This window comes from Impatiens glandulifera, chromosome 9, assembly GCF_907164915.1.
Source record: "Impatiens glandulifera chromosome 9, dImpGla2.1, whole genome shotgun sequence".
Taxonomy (NCBI): domain Eukaryota; kingdom Viridiplantae; phylum Streptophyta; class Magnoliopsida; order Ericales; family Balsaminaceae; genus Impatiens; species Impatiens glandulifera.
In genome coordinates this window covers 24,888,896-24,907,608 of record NC_061870.1, presented here as the reverse complement: position 1 = coordinate 24,907,608, position 18,713 = coordinate 24,888,896, and the positions used below count along the sequence as shown (strand labels likewise).

At 30.6% G+C, this 18,713-nt stretch overlaps 2 protein-coding genes across 2 annotated transcripts; both read right to left on the bottom strand.

Moving 5' to 3' along the window:
- Positions 1-378: 378 nt before the first annotated feature.
- On the bottom strand, positions 379-2,719 carry LOC124915599 (cytochrome P450 81Q32-like). The gene is made up of 3 exons (XM_047456356.1): positions 2,053-2,719; positions 1,231-1,594; positions 379-1,149 (listed from the first exon to the last, which is right to left on the bottom strand). Exons 1-3 carry the CDS (start codon positions 2,583-2,585, stop codon positions 538-540), a joined length of 1,509 nt encoding a protein of 502 aa, XP_047312312.1. The 5' UTR covers positions 2,586-2,719; the 3' UTR covers positions 379-537.
- Positions 2,720-16,389: 13,670 nt separating this feature from the next.
- LOC124916069 (uncharacterized protein At2g29880-like) lies at positions 16,390-17,399 on the bottom strand. The gene is made up of 2 exons (XM_047456805.1): positions 17,030-17,399; positions 16,390-16,941 (listed from the first exon to the last, which is right to left on the bottom strand). Exons 1-2 carry the CDS (start codon positions 17,387-17,389, stop codon positions 16,390-16,392), a joined length of 912 nt encoding a protein of 303 aa, XP_047312761.1. The 5' UTR covers positions 17,390-17,399.
- Between the last annotated feature and the right edge of the window lie 1,314 nt (positions 17,400-18,713).

Sequence of the window (18,713 nt, the reverse complement as noted above, 5' to 3'; positions counted from 1 at the left end):
AAAAAAATATGTTCACATTGAACTTTGATCAAACATTGCCACACTTGTGCTACCAAACAAAAAATAAAATAAGAAATATTACACATACTAACATACAATATTTTCTTAAATATCCATTGTAGGTTAATTTAATAATGGTTAAACTTTAGAGTGCATGCATGTGTTTCATAGACCGAGTTAAACGGTTGAACCTCCAAAAAGGCAGAATAAATGCTCATGCAAATTACTTTTATGATCTTAAGCTAATTTAACTTTGGATTTTTTCTTTTTTTAAAAAAAAAATGATGAGGAAGTTTGAACTAATTAATTAGTTTTAGAAATTCATGAGTTTATCAAGAATAAATTTTTATTTCTATAAGTTACATTCATTTTTAAAGGTGGGGTGAAAATATAGTTGAAGAAACATAATCTTATTCAACAATGTATAAAATACTTATTTATTAAACCTTCTTCAACAAAAAGAAAATGAAAGAGCTAGTATACATAAAAATAAAGACAAACCATTGTAGAAGCTAGTATATATATAAATTCAAATGATTATAGATGCTTATGCAAGATATCACGAGCTTTGCACATAACCTCGAGTGGTTGAGCTTTAGGCATGGAGAGACCCTTCCCCTCACTTAAATCAACCAATTCATTCTCACTTAGTCTCTTCCAATGAAAACATTGGATCAATGAGCCCAATGCCAATCCCATAATTCGATAAGCTAGGGCTACTCCAGGACAAGCCCTTCTACCCATCCCGAATGTCATTAGCTTGTATCCACTTTCAGCTTCTCCATCTTCAAATCTCTGGGGCTTAAACATTTCCGCTTCTTCCCAAACATTAGGATCCCTATTAATGGCCCATGCATTTACTATTAATACTGTTCCACGAGGAACGTGGAATCCAGCAATCTTGCAATCCTCAGACGACATGTGGGGGACAAGGAGTGGTCCTGCTGGGAACATTCGAAGGGTCTCCAAAATCACTCCATGGAGATAATGGAGTTTAGGAAGATCGGATTCATCCAATAGGCGGTCTTGGCCAATTTGGGCATCTATCTCGGCCGCCACCTTCTTTAATACCTCGGGGTGATTAACTAATAGTGACAATGCCCATTCCATTGTTATCCAAGATGTATCCGTCCCAGCAAGTATCATAAACTACGTGTACAAATTTGTTTAAAAGTGAAAATCAAATAAAAAATAAAAAAGAACTCCATAATGGATGATTAAGTCACTTACTAGTAATAGACCTTTGATGATATCATTAGTATAGTAGTCCGGTTGTTTTTCTTGTAAAATAAGTAAGTGGTCAATCATTGAGTTACCTTCATTAGATAACCGATGTTGATCTATGAGATATTCGAGAAAGGCATCCATCTTCTTTTGAAGGGTCGAAAAATTCTTTTCGTAGTTTTGATAATCAAATAACCTTAAAAATGGTAAAAAATCTGCAAGATGTGATACACCACGTAATTTGAAAATCTCGTCTATAGTATTCAATATTTCTTTAGCCTTGAAATTAGAAAATTCTCCATGGTTGAAGCATTTTATCCCCGAAATCATGCTCATTATATTATTAAACGATAGCTCCGATAACCGTGACCTAATAATGAATTAATAAAAATATCAACTTAAGATATAAGTTTTCAAAGTTACAATTAAATAATAGAAAAGTATATATAAATATTATATATGAAATGAATTGTAATTTAATCACAGTGTAGAGAAATGAAAGAAAAATTATTTTGTGCGATTTTTTTTCAAAATGTCAACAAGTTACTATCGAATTTGTCAATTTTTTAAATCGATTCTCATATGTCAAAATGATAGTATTTTGAAGAATCTATAACGTGCAATTAATATTATTGAAAGTTCTACTTATATTTGTTTAGTATATTAATAAAGTGATCAATAAATCATTATCTTAGTAAGAAAACATTAGTTTAAATTCTTGTTTATTAATACAAAGTCTTAATATTAATGTAAGAATAGAGAGTAGAATCATTCAATATTGGATCTAGATAAAGAATGTAAATGAATATCTTGGAAAACAATGCGCACCTCATATTCACAGCTGTAAAAGTGGAAGAAGACACTTGATAAAGGTCTCGAAGTAGATGTTTAACTTGGTCTTGTCGAATGGATAAGGAAGAGTTGAGACGGGTTGTGGAAAAAATCTCGACCGTTAGTAGACGACGCATCTTTCGCCAATGGTCCCCGTAAGGTGATTCAATCATGGAGGTGTAATTGTAGCCAATGAACTTCCCAGAAATGAAATTTGGCCGGTTGGCTAGAATGATATCGTTCTTGGTGAAGCATTCTTCCACAGCGGACGGGGAAGATACGACTACTGCAAGCCGGTTTCCCAATTGAAGGGAGAAGACAGGGCCTAGTTTTTGTGAGAGCTCGTGAAAGGTCCGATGAGGAAGGTCGCTTAGGAGACGAAGATGTCCGATAATCGGAAAAGTGGGTGATGGACTAGGAGGAAGGTTTCTCTTTAGTCGTTTATGAGATGATGAGAGAAAGTTTAATATGATGGCTACAAAGAGGATGGAGATTAAAGAGGCGTATAATAATGTAGTAATTGGATCCATGTTTGCTCCAAAAATAAAATATTGTTTTAAGTGTGTTGTGTGTGATCTTACTCAAGAAGATGAGTGAGTATTTATAGAAATGTTATTCTTGTTTGATCTTAGGTTTGTAAGATTTATTATGGGATTGTTTTTTACAAAAATTGTTCAATAAAAAGTTAGGTTACTTGGGTTTGTAGTTGGTTTAATTAATTAAATATCTTTTTATATATAAAATAAAATTTTAATAAAATCAAATTAATGTATTTTAATAGTTTAGTTCACTTTCTTTAGTGTCTAAAAAGTCATAGATAAGGTATTGATAACTTTTTAAATTAATATATATATATATATATATTATTATTGATAAAATTAATAATTTGATGATGACATGAATAATATTTATGTGATAAGATAGAATTTATAAAAAAGTTAAAAAGAAAAAAATATCAAAATTACTGATTTTATGGAGAGAGATTTTTGCTATTTTAAACGTGTAATAATACTCATTTGACCTTCCTCTTTCCTTTTAATTATGTTCACATTATAAATATTCCCTTAATGTAATAATACTCATTTGACCTTATTATTTCCTTTAGTTCACAATATTCGCGTCGCCCTTAGTAAAAAATATCTTTGGAAATAAAATATAACTATTTTGCCTGCAATATAATTTAAAAAAAATAAAAATAGTGAAGGTACCATATAATATATAAGAAAAATTTGTGAATAGTTTTACACAAATTAACATTTTTATAATATTTTAAATGTTTTTAGATATTTTAGGACGTAAATTAAACAAATATAAATGTATAATGAACCATTTAAAAAATAAATAAATATAACTGTAGCAATTTTAAATAAAAATATGTATATGTATAAGAAATAATTTAAAATCATATATATATGTATTAAATTTAATTATATATATTGAAACCTTATACTTATTATCCTTACCACCAATAATAATATAAAATATATAACTATATATCATATATTCATACCCAACAACTATTTTGTTTGCGGGCGATAAGTGAGCAAAATACTAAAAATTGATAGGCATCAAGTTTTGAACCACTCGCAATTAAACATGAAAATCAATATTGATAAATATTAAAAAAATTATTATATTACTTTTTGTTAGGAAATTTGTTTTTATACGTTTTAATACTTATATATACTATAAATAATAAACTTTTAAATATAACAATAAATCATGATCTAATTTACTAATAATATAATTTATTATTTTAAATTAATTTGTTATCTATTTAAACTTACAAAATAAATAATTTAAAATAAAATAAAATATTTTGTAATACATTATTTTCAAACTTTTAAATAAAAAAAATTATTTGTAATTATTAATCGACGACACGATCAACACGGTTGACACAACACAATCGACGACACGATCGACACGAACGGCACGATCAACATGAACGGCACGATCGTCACCAACGACACGATTCGCAAAAATGACACGATTGACATAGCCGCGGAATCCCCTGTTTCACAAGCACTACTAGGGTTTTAATCGTACCGATCGCGCTTCGTTGTATTCGCCGCGGCACGAGCGACACAGTCAATACCGCATAATCGAAGTCAAGATCGACACAAACGACACGATCGCCACGAACAACACGATCGGTAGTGTCACGGAAACCCTAGTTGGATCATTCACAAGTGCCGCTAGGGTTTCAACCGTTCTAATCGCGCATCGCGATAAACGTCGTTGTTTGAATCCGTCTGCTTTTGCCATTTCGAATCAGGAAACATGAAAGCTTCTACAATAGGAAATCTTTCTTCTTTGTCAACCTTTGGCTCAAGCCTGACCAATTCTCTTAAACAGGCACCTGAGTTATCAAATTCCTGCTCCACTTACCCAAAGAAAGTTCAGGATGCAGATAACCAACAGGAAGGAAATAAGGGCACATACCCCAATACGTCTCATAAAAACAAAGACACTCTGGCTAAAGAAGGAAAAAATGGTACCCCTGAATTCGTGAGCATAAATGTCAACTCTAGAAAAACTCCAGGTATGCCTTCTTCCACTATAGCCTTCGATAATTCTGTTAAGATAAATGTCAACGGAGATAAGAGCAAAAATTAAATAGATATTGATTTCCCAAATAAACAAACTTTTTCAAATGAATTTGTTGCCGATTCTTTTGGGAATCGGAATCAATCCGATAAAACTGGTAAGTCACAGAGGAAAAAAGGAAAGAAAAATAAAATAGAGACGACCAACAAGAAGGAAATTACAGAAGAAAAAAAGGAAAATAATGTTGGTCTGAAAAAATTCAGGGTTGGAAACAAATGTCAGAATAATGCAGTAAACAAGAAAACAGGGGAAACCGAAAAGAAGGAAAAAGGAAAATGGAGGGTTGGTTTTAATGAGAGGGCAAACCTCAAAGGGCTAAGAAACCAAATTTTAAGGATGCTGATGCAAGTTAAGAATGGAGAAATGATTCTCAACATAGAAAGGGCTCAGCAAATCACTATTCAGGTAAACATGCACTACCTCCAAGATTGGAACCTTCTAAAAAAAGAGGAGTATGACATTATTGTTAGCTGGTCCGTCAACACAATGAAAGAGTTGGCAAAATGTACTAAGACAAATGTTTATATTCTGAAAAAGAACCCAAATTGTCATGTTGATCAAGTCTGGAAGAAGAATCCAGTCACAAAACAAGGTCAAAACTTAGCAAAAGAAAGTGAAAATAAAATCCTAGAAAATGGACAAATTTTCCTGAGTGCATTCAAAGCAAAAGGTGGAAAAACTCGAAAATCCCTTTGAGTTCAAACTACCATAGATGTGGAAGAAAAATGCGTTCGATCATGGGAACAGGTGATAGTGGGTAATTATATTGGGAAAGAATCTGCCACTTTTGATGCCACCAAGGAAGAACTCATGAAGCAATGGGGAAAAGAAGGTCTAATGAAGGTCACCGCTAACAGTCACGGCATGTATTTCTTGAAATTCAATCAAGAGTCTAATCTTGAGAAAATTTTAGAGTTGGAACATACACACGTGAGGAAAAGAATGCATGAAGCTCAAAAAATGGAAGGAGGGTATGAGATATGACAGTATTCTAAAAGAAACAATACAAATCTGATTTAAGTTGCGAAATATCACTCCCCACATGTACAACGCGGAAGCCTTAAGCCATTTTGCTAACTTCTAGGAAACCCGCTATACATGGACAAAATCACTAAGGAAAACGAAAATCTCACATATGTTAGGATGGGCGTTGAAGTTTAACACAGAAGCGTTCTCCCCAACAAAATTACAGTGGTGGATCGAAAGGGAAATGCTACCAAGATAGGCATACACTATGAATGGCGACCGTACAGATGCGTGAATTGCAATACTTTTAAACATTTTATAATGAGATGCCCTAAATTAATGGCCAACCAGAAAGCAAAGTAGGAACAATAAATGTAGAATGGAGAAGTCAAGCAACAAAAGGTTCCTAGTACAAATGAAACAGTTGTGGAAAAACAAGCAGCAAAAGAAAGTAATGCCAAAGGGAAATATGTTCAGAATTCGGGTGAAGGAACAAAAGGAAATCAAACTCATGAAGAAGAAAGTAAGAAAGGAAAGGAAATTGATGAAACAAGGGATGCTGAAGAAGATAGACCTAAATGTAAGGAAGAGGAAGATGCAGAAGATGAAAGCAAAGATACAACAAAGGAGAAGGAAACTAAGGTTGTTGATCCTCAAATACGGAAAACTAAAGCAAAGAAAAGTAGTGACAAAAACCTTGAAATCCTGAAAAAAAAATACATTTTACTATGTTAGTACGAGTTCATATAGAGGAAGATTAAACAATAAGAGCAGACATACATCATCCTCTGCTTCAATTCAATCTCCCTTCATGAAGAACGCGAGAAGATTGGGACGTGGAAGAAGGCAATATGGTCAAAAGGCGGATATGGAGACAACATAGGTGTTGGAATTTTAAACTAATTCATAAATTCCATTAATGAATGGAAATGATAATTTGGGTAAATAAAATCAAATGAAATTCAAACGAAATTCACATGAAATTCAAACGTGAATTAAAGTGAAATTTGATCCAAATAATTAAATTATTTTGTTAATGATGTAATTAACATTTAATGGCTTGAAAAACAATTATCAAATTAAATATGTTTAATTTTGTTAATTGTCATTGTAACCTTCATGATATTATTGCTATCAATTTATTAGCAAGAAAATCATGTAACGTGTATTTTCTATCGAACAGAAAATACAAAGGGCAATGAAGAGGCAATAAAAGTCAGCCGTTGGATTAAAGATTAATGGTTGATTTTATTTTTATGAAAGTTTAACTTTTCAACAATATAAAACCCCTCATCTCTAATCTCAAATTTTTTACATTATCTTATATTTTTTCTCACACTAGAATTCCAAAAGTCTTCTTCTTGTTTTGTGAGTGTTCTTCGAGTTCTGTGTTCGATTTTTCCGTTGAAACCCGGTGATAGTTCAGGTACTTTATCAAGTTCGTTGTGTAGTGATTTCGGTGCTGAATCACTACTAGATTCGTTGTACCCTGGGAGACAGCCATCTGTGATAAGCTCTAGCACATGGGGAGACGGTGGAACTGTTTTAAGGGAAATGTGTCTAACACATGCCTCGAATCAACCATCAAATACGGTGATATTGTTTTTCATATATTTTATTTATTTCATCTATTTGTAACATAATTTATATATATATTTCTGTTATTTTTGAAGACAAGATTTCTAACAATCTTAAAACAGTTTCGTGTGCTAAGTTATTTAGCAGCTTTTGCCGTCGAAAATCTTTGTCTTTGATGTTTCAGAATCTGAGTCGCGATGTTGCAAAGGAGATGATTGCTTATTTCGATAAGATAAAGTTGTTCATCTAAAGGAATAAAAGAATCTACAAATAAAGATAAGTCTTTATTTATACATATAATGTTAATTATTATTAATATTATTTGTATGAAAGCTTACTTTTATAAGCTAATATATGTTGATGTAGATATATATTCTAAAGAAAAATGATGTATATTCATTATTTAAACATTTTATACAAAATAAATTAGAAAACAATAATTTATTTTATTTTTACTTAAATGTTTGTTGGTTATTAAAATTATTAATAACAAAGAATAAAAATAAGAAAGTAACTAATATGTTAGCTTTCAATTTTTAGAAAATTAATGGTGTTAAAATTAATTATAATTGAAACATATGGTTTCAGTTTTAAAATAATTAATTATAATATATACATTCTTTTTAATTAAGTAATATAATTAATAAGAATATGGTAGGATGATTTAATAAATAAAGAGAGATGATATCTTTATTTATACATATCTTTATTTATACATTGTTTTATATATTACATTTATTATGGTAATAAGTTATCATTTTAAATGTGTATATATTCATTGGTTGACAGAGTCTAGTCAAATATGAAGTATAAGTTGTCTCTAGAAAGAAGATAAAAGGTCATAAAAGGGGTACAACAATGAAATGACGCATTGGTGCAGTGGTTCAAAGTTCAGACGCTATGGTGTGTGACGGAAGGGAGGTCCCCTGTTCAAATCCAACTGATAAGATGATTTCTTTTGTAGAAATCAGACGTGATAAAATGACACTAGTCATTTATGGTGGAACCATTCAAATTTCTTGTATAGAAATTATTAGATGAATGGAGCCAATGATTTCTTTCATAGAAATCTTGTGTTATAAAATGACACTAGTCATTTATGTTGAAACCATTCCAATTTCTTTTGTAGAAATTATGAGTTGAATGGGGGTAGTCAATGATTTCTTGGTAGAAATCAGACTCGTTAAAATGACTCTATCCATTAATGTTGGAGATGAATGAGGTCGATAATGATTTTTATAAAAAAAAACATGATTTGTCTAAATGACATGAATTATGAATGTTGAAATCATTATAATTTCTTATGTAGAAATTATGAAATAAATTGAGTATAGAAATTTTAATTTCTTAAGATTAAATAAGTTGTTTGTGTTAGAACTTATTCTAATCATGCATTGAAAGAGACAATTATGTAAGTCGAAATATTTTCGCAAGAATTATTTCGGTGAGAATGATCCACCTAGATTTGACACGTGGATTATCGTTCATAACACGATAATGTAATTACTTCGATTAAGACATGAGGTACATTTGTAGTTATGTTTTATTTGATTATATTGCTAAGTGATTATTTATATATATCATGCATATTAGCTAATAATATGATGATTCATGTTCTTTCATAATAAGTATGATTATCTAGAAATTTATATATATATATATAAATTAAGATTTATTTTCTATCTATTTTTATTTTAATAGATAATTTTGAAATTTGTCACATGTGTTCTTTGATTGACAAAGATTTGTTATAGAATATTAAAGGTCACCTAATTAATTAAGAAATGAATAATTGATGACATGAATATTTATTTATATAATTAGTTAGTTTTATATTTGATTAAAGTTAAATGATCAACATTCTAATTAAGTGTAATAATTAATATTTTAATTATTTATCATGTATTTTTAATGATAAATGAAGTTGTATATATATTTATTTAATAATATATATGACATATTATTTATCTGATTACGTTTCTATGTTATTGACTATATATATTATAGTTGTTTTGTCATTGTGGTGACTAAAATGAAAGAAGCAATAATATATAATATCATATATATATGGATATATTAATTTTGGTTTAATATAATATATTTGATATACATTGTTCAATTGCATCATTAAGACTTACTTAATTTGATAATCTTGAAATCAAACAATTACAAGGAAAGTCTTGTTTGATTTGAGAATAATGTGGCAAACGTGCCGATATTGCGGTATGCAAACGTGCAACCGAAAATAAATGTTTAAGCGGCTTTGGCCAAAGATGCTTGAAATATTATGATTTCTTTTGTAGAAATCATGTGATATGGTGAATATTTATTTGATTAAATATTCTAATTTCTTTTATAGAAATTAAGTGTTGAAATAAATATTTTAATTGATTAAATTTCTTATGTGGAGATTATGTGAAGAATGATTTATATATGAATAAACATTCTAATCTCTTGTATAGAAATTATATTTTATTCAATTAATTATTTATGATATAGTTATCTTATTCATATAAGTATAACAAAAGAATTTTGTAAAAGAATTGTGTGACAATTTCTTGATTAGAAAATCATTGATTTAAATTATACAAATGTGTGTGATTTAAAAAGGATACCAACACGAATGTGGGGACAAATATTTTTATTGATTATAACACAAAAATGATTGTGTATATTATGATAAATGTTAAAATAATTTGTTGTTAGAGAAACATGTTCTCTATAAAAGATAAAGTTGCGCAACTTTATAAAAAGAAATAAAATGACAAGAAATGTCTTGTTTATATTTTCTAAGTTGGTGTTCAAATCGATATTTTAGATTTGAGGATTTTGAAATCAAGAAACGTGTCATATTTTGACATTATTTTCATAAAATTTTGAAGAACCAATGTCTTCAAAAGAATTTTATGAAATAAATGAAAAAGAAAGTTTATAAAGTCTTGATATGACTTATAACAAATTTTATAATAATGATATGAAAATTTGATCATAATTTTATTAAAAAGTGGATGTGACAATTATATATATCATGAAGACAATGAAAATTATTTCATTACGTGTCTTTTGTACGATATTTTTATCGTTGAAAATTACGATAAAAATGATTAAATCCATAAAGGATATGAATTGCACTAAACGAAATATCATGTTGTTATCAAATGATATATTGATATTATTAAATGAAAGACTTTACGTCTTAAGTGAATGTGTTTACACTTAGAAGTGCAATCTACGTATGGAAATCTTCTAATAAACTTATGATGGATAGATTAAACGTTATAATCTATATTTTTGACTTATGTCGAAAAATAAAACATTTTTATGTAAAATATATAATTGTTTACACGAAGATAGAATAGTTCAAAGACATTTTGTCTACTAGTTAGCCAAGTAAACAATATTTTCATAAAAAATAAAATGTTTAAATGGTAAGCATGTACGACTGACTATGCTTCTTATTAGAAGATATTCCAAGATTATCAGAAATTTATAATTATTGTAATAATAATTTGAAATTAGATAAACTTAGAGTCAATGACAAGTCTAGACATACACGTCTTAGACATAATGTCATTAGACTATACTCTCTAATGGAGTTATCAAATTTGACTATGTAAGTCAAAGATAACATTGTGGATCCACTAATCAAATTATTGAATAGAGAGATAGTTTGAAAGTCTTATGAGACATCAGCCTACTATAAGTTGGTATGAAGGAAAACCCAACCTATGCAGACTGGAGATCCCAAGAACTAGGTTCAATGGGACAACCTAATTGTACTAACTTGGAAAGTTATTGTTAAGGATTAATCCTATAACGAAACAATATATATTTTGACAAGGATAAGCATATCGCTTTTAATGATTCTTTGTGAGAAAAGAGATCACCTATGTGAGGGAGAAGTGGGGCCGCTTCGAAAGAATTGCACGGCTCAATTCTAGACCCTCTCACAGAACCAGGCACGTGTACCATGGCCAAAATGGACACAACCATAAGAGCTTGACATGTATCAGGGAGAATTTTATGTGAAAGTGTGTAATCGTTTACACAAATGGCGGAATAGTTCAAGGACATCGAGTCTACTAATCAGCTAGTAAAGTTATATACTTTCATAAGGGAAGGTTCAAAGGGTTACACCTACCTATCCTATGTAGAATTCAACTGTTGAACCTTTCACCGGGTTAATCTTTCAATTTCCATTAATGTGGGGGATTGTTGGAATTTTAAACTAATTCATAAATTCCATTAATGAATGGAAATGAGAATTTGGGTAAATAAAATCAAATGAAATTCAAACGAAATTCACATGAAATTCAAACGTGAATTAAAGTGAAATTTGATCCAAATAATTAAATTATTTTGTTAATGATGTAATTAACATTTAATGGCTTGAAAAACAATTATCAAATTAAATATGTTTAATTTTGTTAATTGTCATTGTAACCTTCATGATATTATTGCTATCAATTTATTAGCAAGAAAATCATGTAACGTGTATTTTCTATCGAACAGAAAATACAAAGGGCAATGAAGAGGCAATAAAAGTCAGCCGTTGGATTAAAGATTAATGGTTGATTTTATTTTTATGAAAGTTTAACTTTTCAACAATATAAAACCCCTCATCTCTAATCTCAAATTTTTTACATTATCTTATATTTTTTCTCACACTAGAATTCCAAAAGTCTTCTTCTTGTTTTGTGAGTGTTCTTCGTGTTCTGTGTTCGATTTTTCCGTTGAAACCCGGTGATAGTTCAGGTACTTTATCAAGTTCGTTGTGTAGTGATTTCGGTGCTGAATCACTACTAGATTTGTTGTACCCTGGGAGACAGCCATCTGTGATAAGCTCTAGCACATGGGGAGACGGTGGAACTGTTTTAAGGGAAATGTGTCTAACACATGCCTCGAATCAACCATCAAATACGGTGATATTGTTTTTCATATATTTTATTTATTTCATCTATTTGTAACATAATTTATATATATATTTCTGTTATTTTTGAAGACAAGATTTCTAACAATAGGTTGAGATAGCTAGATTGTAGTCTTTGTTCATTTTAATCTGTGTTTTGTAATGTGATTTGACTGCCACCATTCAGAAACTTTTGGGTCTTTTGTTTGTAATCTTACAATTAAAACTAGGATTTGTCTAGTTTTGATTATTGACCCTTCCTACTTTTGAGTTTTTTAATGAAATAGTGTTAAACTGTTTTCCAATATATATATATATATATATATATATTATTTTTAAAATTTTATATTGTATGTTACTCATTAATTCTGTTCCACTTTAAGGATTCAAATATTGTTAAACTTTTTAAATTCTATATAACTTTATAAGTATAATGCACTTATAATCATTAACTCATATTTATTTAGACCTTTTTTACTTTATATTATTTTAATTAATCTTACATTAATTTTTTTATTAATAATATTATTAGTGAAAAATAAGAGTTTTTCTTTAAAATTAGATGAGAACTAACATGACACCTTATAATCATGTTTATCGCATAAACTCAAAGCAACTCAAAGCAAATGAATAAGAGCTTAATTAATGTTGAAGTGTCAAATTGGTCTATTTATTTGAATAATTGAGATTTTAGACATTTTTTTAAATTTTATAAAAAAAAAATTTTAAAATTATATAAAACGATATTCTGTCTTAACGGTTTCAAACGCCGTTAATTTATTATCTATGTGACATTATAGGTAAATAAATAAATAATTACTTCATTATTTTAATAACAAATAATTTTTTTAAACTACTTATATTTTTCTATATATATATATATATTAAAAAGAGAACATGATGATATGAAATAGTTTCCTATGCTCTCAATCTCCACCTATCACTACAACAAAACATACTTTCAGCGACCCTTATATGCCAACCTATATTAAGCGTGGGTAAAAATTAATAGAAAAAAACTTTTGCCAACCTTTATATCTATACCACCACCTTTATTTTTTTTATATACCAACTTTGTAACTTTGTTAAAACCTTATAATTTAAATATTCTAAATTTTAATAATTTTTATGTTTTATTTTTAAATTTTGTAAATATTTTATTTTAATTTTTTAATTTTTTTAAAATTAAATTTGACTTAAAATTTTGTTAACATTAAAATTTAATTAATATTTTTTATATAACATAATTTTTAAACTTTTTATAGTATTATTAATATATTTCTTTTATTTAATTATTATTTTAATTTAATTAAAAGTAAAATATGATAGAGTTCAGTAGTTTCTGAAGTGTTAATATGACATTTATCCCACATTGGAGAAAAAGAAGAAGTTTTTGGTATATAAAATATGAGAGAGTTCATTAGTTTCTGAAGTGTTTTTAAGGTTATAATGTGCTGGACTATGGGTTCACCCTAATGTTGTGTTTGGTTTCATTGAGTTGATAGAGTTGGTAATATTTTTCATTTGATTTGACAGTTTTCCATGTTTGGTTTAAACATAGAGTTGGAGTTGTTTTCCTATTGGCAAAATAATTCCTTATTCTTCCTGAAATACATTTCCTATTTCAAATCCAAGGATTTCTATTTCTAATCTTTGTCAATTCTCTCGTGACGAATAAGGAACAATGTTGCCCCTCCTCCTCCAGATCTCATTTTCTCCCAAATTTAGACAATGATGAAGACTTGTTCGATTTGTTCTTTAACCCTAGCCGCCGAATCCAACAAATCGCTGAACCCTAGCGTTGTTGCAAGGTATTATCGATAGCTCTTTCTATCTCAAAAAATTTGTTCGTCCAGATTGTCTTCCATTGTTTCCCCTTCTTCAGACCTCATTTTCTCACAAGTTTAGACAACGCTGAAGACTTGTTCTTCAACCCTAGTCGCTGAATCCACCAAATCGTCGAACCCTAGAGTTTCTACGAGGTATTATTGATAGCTCTTTCTATATCAAAGAAATTGCAATTGATTTTTTACTTCAAACTTTTTGGTTGCAAGCATGAATCAATTAGACGTAACTGAGATGGAAGTCGACGAAACTAATGAAACTGTTCTGTTAATACAACACTGGCTGCGTATGTTGCGTTTGCTGTTACTATTTCTTGAACATCAATATGTGATTGTCATCATGAACACTCGTAATCTATCACTAGAGAGAAGATACTTTCATGATTTTCTCATTAGGCGGGCTCATTTGGATATATTAGTATACCAAAGTGATGAAACTTGTATTGAGCAATTGAGAATGGATAGATATACTTTTAAGACATTATGCACCATGCTTGAGGTTAAAGGAAGGTTGCGAGATACAAAGCACATGTTGATTGATGAACAAGTTGCAATGTTTCTACACATTCTAGCCCATCATGTCAAAAATCGGGTGATAAAGTTTAGATTTCGACGATCAGGTGAAACAATTAGTAGACATTTTCGAGGTGTTTTAAATTCTATTATGCGACTGCACAAGGATTTGTTGAAGATACCAGAACCAATTCCCATTGACTCCACAGATGAAAGGTGGAAATGGTTTAAGGTATAATTAAAAGATTTTAGTCTTACATTATCTTTATACAGTCAATAGTTATATAAATCTAATTTGATTTTTATGTGTGATCTGATAGAATTGTTTAGGAGCCATAGATGGGACATACATAAATGTTAGGGTATCCTCAACAGACAAACCTAGATACAGGAACAGAAAGGGGGAGATTGCTCAAAATGTTTTAGCAGCATGCTCACCGGATGAGCAATTTATTTATGTTCTGGCTGGTTGGGAAGGATCTGCGGCTGATAGTAGAGTTTTGCGTGATGCAATTTCGAGACCAAATGGGCTAAAGGTTTCTATAGGTAATTAATTTTTTTGTGATTGTGATTGCAATTGCATTATCTAAAATGATGAATAATTATACTTTTAGGTCAGTATTATCTTGTTGATGCCGGATACACTAATGGTGAGGGCTTTCTTGCACCATATAGAGGACAAAGATATCATTTGAATGATTGGAGGGATGGACATCGGCCTACTACTGCCGAAGAATATTTCAATATGAAGCATTCATCAGCTAGAAACGTGATAGAAAGGTGTTTTGGTCAGCTTAAAGCTCGATGGGCTATTCTTAGAAGTCCTTCTTTCTATCCTATTGGAATCCAAACACAAATAGTGTTGGCTTGTTGTTTGTTACATAATCATATAAAGAAAACCATGCTGGTTGATCCGTTGGGAGATGACATTCATTCGAGCGGAAGTCAACCCAATGTAGAGTTTTCTGAAAGCATAACCGGGGTTGAAACATCTGATGCATGGACCTCCTTTCGAGAACACCTAGCGCATAACATGTATAATGAGTGGGCAAGTTCACACTATGGATAATGTTTGAAATTGGAAAGTAGAAGCCTTTCTAGACGAGGTTCTGTTTCTAGAGTCCTTTAGGCTATTGTGATTCTCAATTCTACTTGTAAATCTCCAGTTCTTGTTGGTATTTTCGGAGTAATTATAGTGTAGTGAAGTTAAGAATTCTCATATCACTTATGACGGGAAAATATTTTGAAGAACAATATGTTAATGTTTCTATAAGCATATATTACTGTTTTTTATCACTTATCCATGTTTCTTTTTTATATATTTGTTTTCAAATACATGACAAATTCATATAATTCATATAGTTCTATTATTGACACAATATTCAGGTTTGTAATATTTTTTATCTTCAGTGCAATGCATCTGTATAAGTTATAGGTTTGTAGTAAAGATGCATTGGATTGGTAAATTATAGACAAAGATGCATCTGTATAAGTTATCTTCAGTGCAATGCATCTGTATAAGTTATAGACAAAGTTTATAAATTGTCTTAGTCTCTTAGATCATGTAAGAAACAGTTATATATTTGGAAACACTCTCTGAAATATCTGAATCTGCATATTAATATGAAAGGCAGTCATAAATGGTTAAAAGAACCAAATGTTCTCTGCTAACAACAATAACAACTGTATAGAACCTTTGCTAATGCAAGAAACAACAATAAACATGCAAAAATCTTTCAGCTTTCAGTAGTATTACAATTGTCAAAATACAAATATAAAGATATCATTAGTGTTTTTGCATTAATCAAAAGGGTTAAGCTTATAACAAAATAATGTGATTAGTAAGATATCTTTAGTGTTCTTGCATTAATCAAAAGGTGAAGCTTATAACAAAAAAACGTGATTAGTGATGCTTCATATGCTATCATGGATGAGCGAGTGAACCCATTCCTCTTTATGCTCTTCAGGTAGACCAAAGAAGAGCTCAATTAGATCTTTGCTGCAACCTATCACACGATATGCCTTCATGCGATCTCTACATATCAACCCAACTAGCTTTAGAAGCTTACCATTCAGCAAACCCCTTTTCCTACGCACTTCAATGTCGGTAATTGCATTACAAATCTTGTCAGTTGCATTCTCAAAGCCAGCCACTATTGTTGCTGTGTTGTCCCTTAGTACCTCAACCAAGTCGACATCTTTGGAAGCTTTTCGTTTGCGGCTAGGTTTTCTTCCCTCTGGCGAGCTTCTTTCAGTAGTAGGCTGGGAAACAGGTGTTGAAATATGGTCAGTAAAGTCATCTTCAAGATTACAGCCCAACTGCTCATCCCCTCGATTGACATCATCCTCAGCTCGGACATAATCGACAGCGCCATTCCCATTGGCACGATCCACTCCAAAAATGATTGCAAGTTCATCGAAATAGCGAAATGATTTGTCCTTAAATGGAGCGGCATTCTTATGACTCTACACAATTTCCAAATTACACATTAAACATATAAAAGGTATAATGTTATCAATGAAGAACATAACAACATTACAAGTGTTTGAGTACCTGCAGATAAGAGTCCCAAACATGTTTATCAGCAACAACACATTTTCGGATGGGATCCCAACCAAATCCGCTTGTTGACCCGTACAACATGTCGTAAACTGTGCCGAAATGTGTTTTCAATGTTTTAATTCGTGAGTAAATATGGGGATCAGCTCGAATTCCACAACCGGGCATCCTTTGTTCAAATTCTCTTTCGGTTGCCTGAAATAGCCCAGGCTTGAATCCACGATCTGCTTTGTACTTCCCAGTGCTATGTAATTCAAGAAGAATCTGGATAAGCAATGCGTCCTCTTCATCGGACCAACATCTTTTTGTTCTAGTTGAAACCTTCCCATTCACACTTTCCACATGTGAACTCATGATTTTCCCTAAACCCTAATTGTAAAATTAGAAGAAAAATTGATAATACATCATGTAGATATCGCTTTCACAAACCCTAAACAGTTCCAACATACAACTGAGAAAAAATTAAGTATGGAGAACCACAACTGAGCTGAGCGAATACTTACCGTGGAGAGGAACGACCTCTTTGAGCTGAGTGAAGGGAACACACCTGAGCGAATACTTACCGTGGAGAGGAACGACCTTCTTGATCTGAGCGAAAGGAACACACCGTGAATCTGTGAATCTGGCACAATATTTTGGGCGGGATATGTTTACTAAGGCTGGAACAAGGTGGAGTGATAAAGTAAAAGGAGGGTATTTTGGTAATCTAACAACAAGTCCAAGTCCATTTTTTATATGTACCAAACACTGGAAAATTATTACTGGGTTTATTTCTAATTTCTTACCAAACATAATATTATAATTAAAATACCAAATCTACCTATTTCTAATCTAAATCCAATTCTGATAAAAATTCTAACCTGACAACCCTGTATACCAAACACAACATAAGGGTTAGAGATAAAAAAAAATAACATCTAAAATGAAAATAGAAAAAAACAAATTTTAAAAAAATAGTTTAAAAATAAAATAGACTTTTAGCGACGTTTTTTAATTTTGCCAACACTTAAATAAGCGTGGTTAAAACTTTCGCCTTTCGGCAACGCTTGTACCGACGCTTAAATAAGCGTGGTAAAAACTTGCGCCCACCCTGCTTCTGGCGACGCAAGAATAAGTGTCGGTAATGTTTTTAGCGACGCTTTTAAAGGTTGGCAGATGTCTTTTTAAGCGTCGCCGAAAGTCATTTTTGTTGTAGTGTATGCGATCTCTCTTCTGTCTCCACCAACTATTCCAACAATATTCACTTTGTGATTCTCGACTCTCTTCATTCACAGTTCTCCACGATAACTCAACTCTTATAACTTAACATGTTTAAATGATTATTTTAGGATTTTAGTCTCTAATATTCAAATTAGTTTGTTTGTTCTTCAATTCAATTTTTTTTTTTTGGAAATAACCCTAAATTGAATTCTTGTAAAACCTTTACAAAGGTCTTAATTTCAATTTTAAAAGAACATAGAATTTTTATTTAAATGGTAAAAAAAATCCTAAATCAAATTGAAAAACAAAAACACTAATTTGAATTTTACAAACTAAAATTTTAGATTAACATTTAAGTATAGTAAGTTATAAAAGTTAAGTTGTTGGGGCGAGCTATGAATGGATGAGGGAAGATGGTTGCAGAATCGCGAAGTAAAGGATGGCAGAATCGTTGGTGGAGACATATGAGAGCTCGCAA

Coding starts and splice junctions, on each gene's coding strand:
- LOC124915599 (XM_047456356.1), bottom strand. CDS start 2,585: ATGGATCCAATTACTACATTATTATACGCCTCTTTAATCTCCATCCTC. Junction 1,595..2,052: donor TTTACAGCTGTGAATATGAG/GTGCGCATTGTT, acceptor ATTCATTATTAG/GTCACGGTTATCGGAGCTAT. Junction 1,150..1,230: donor TCATCAAAGGTCTATTACTA/GTAAGTGACTTA, acceptor TTGTACACGTAG/TTTATGATACTTGCTGGGAC.
- LOC124916069 (XM_047456805.1), bottom strand. CDS start 17,389: ATGAGTTCACATGTGGAAAGTGTGAATGGGAAGGTTTCAACTAGAACA. Junction 16,942..17,029: donor TTTGGGACTCTTATCTGCAG/GTACTCAAACAC, acceptor GAAATTGTGTAG/AGTCATAAGAATGCCGCTCC.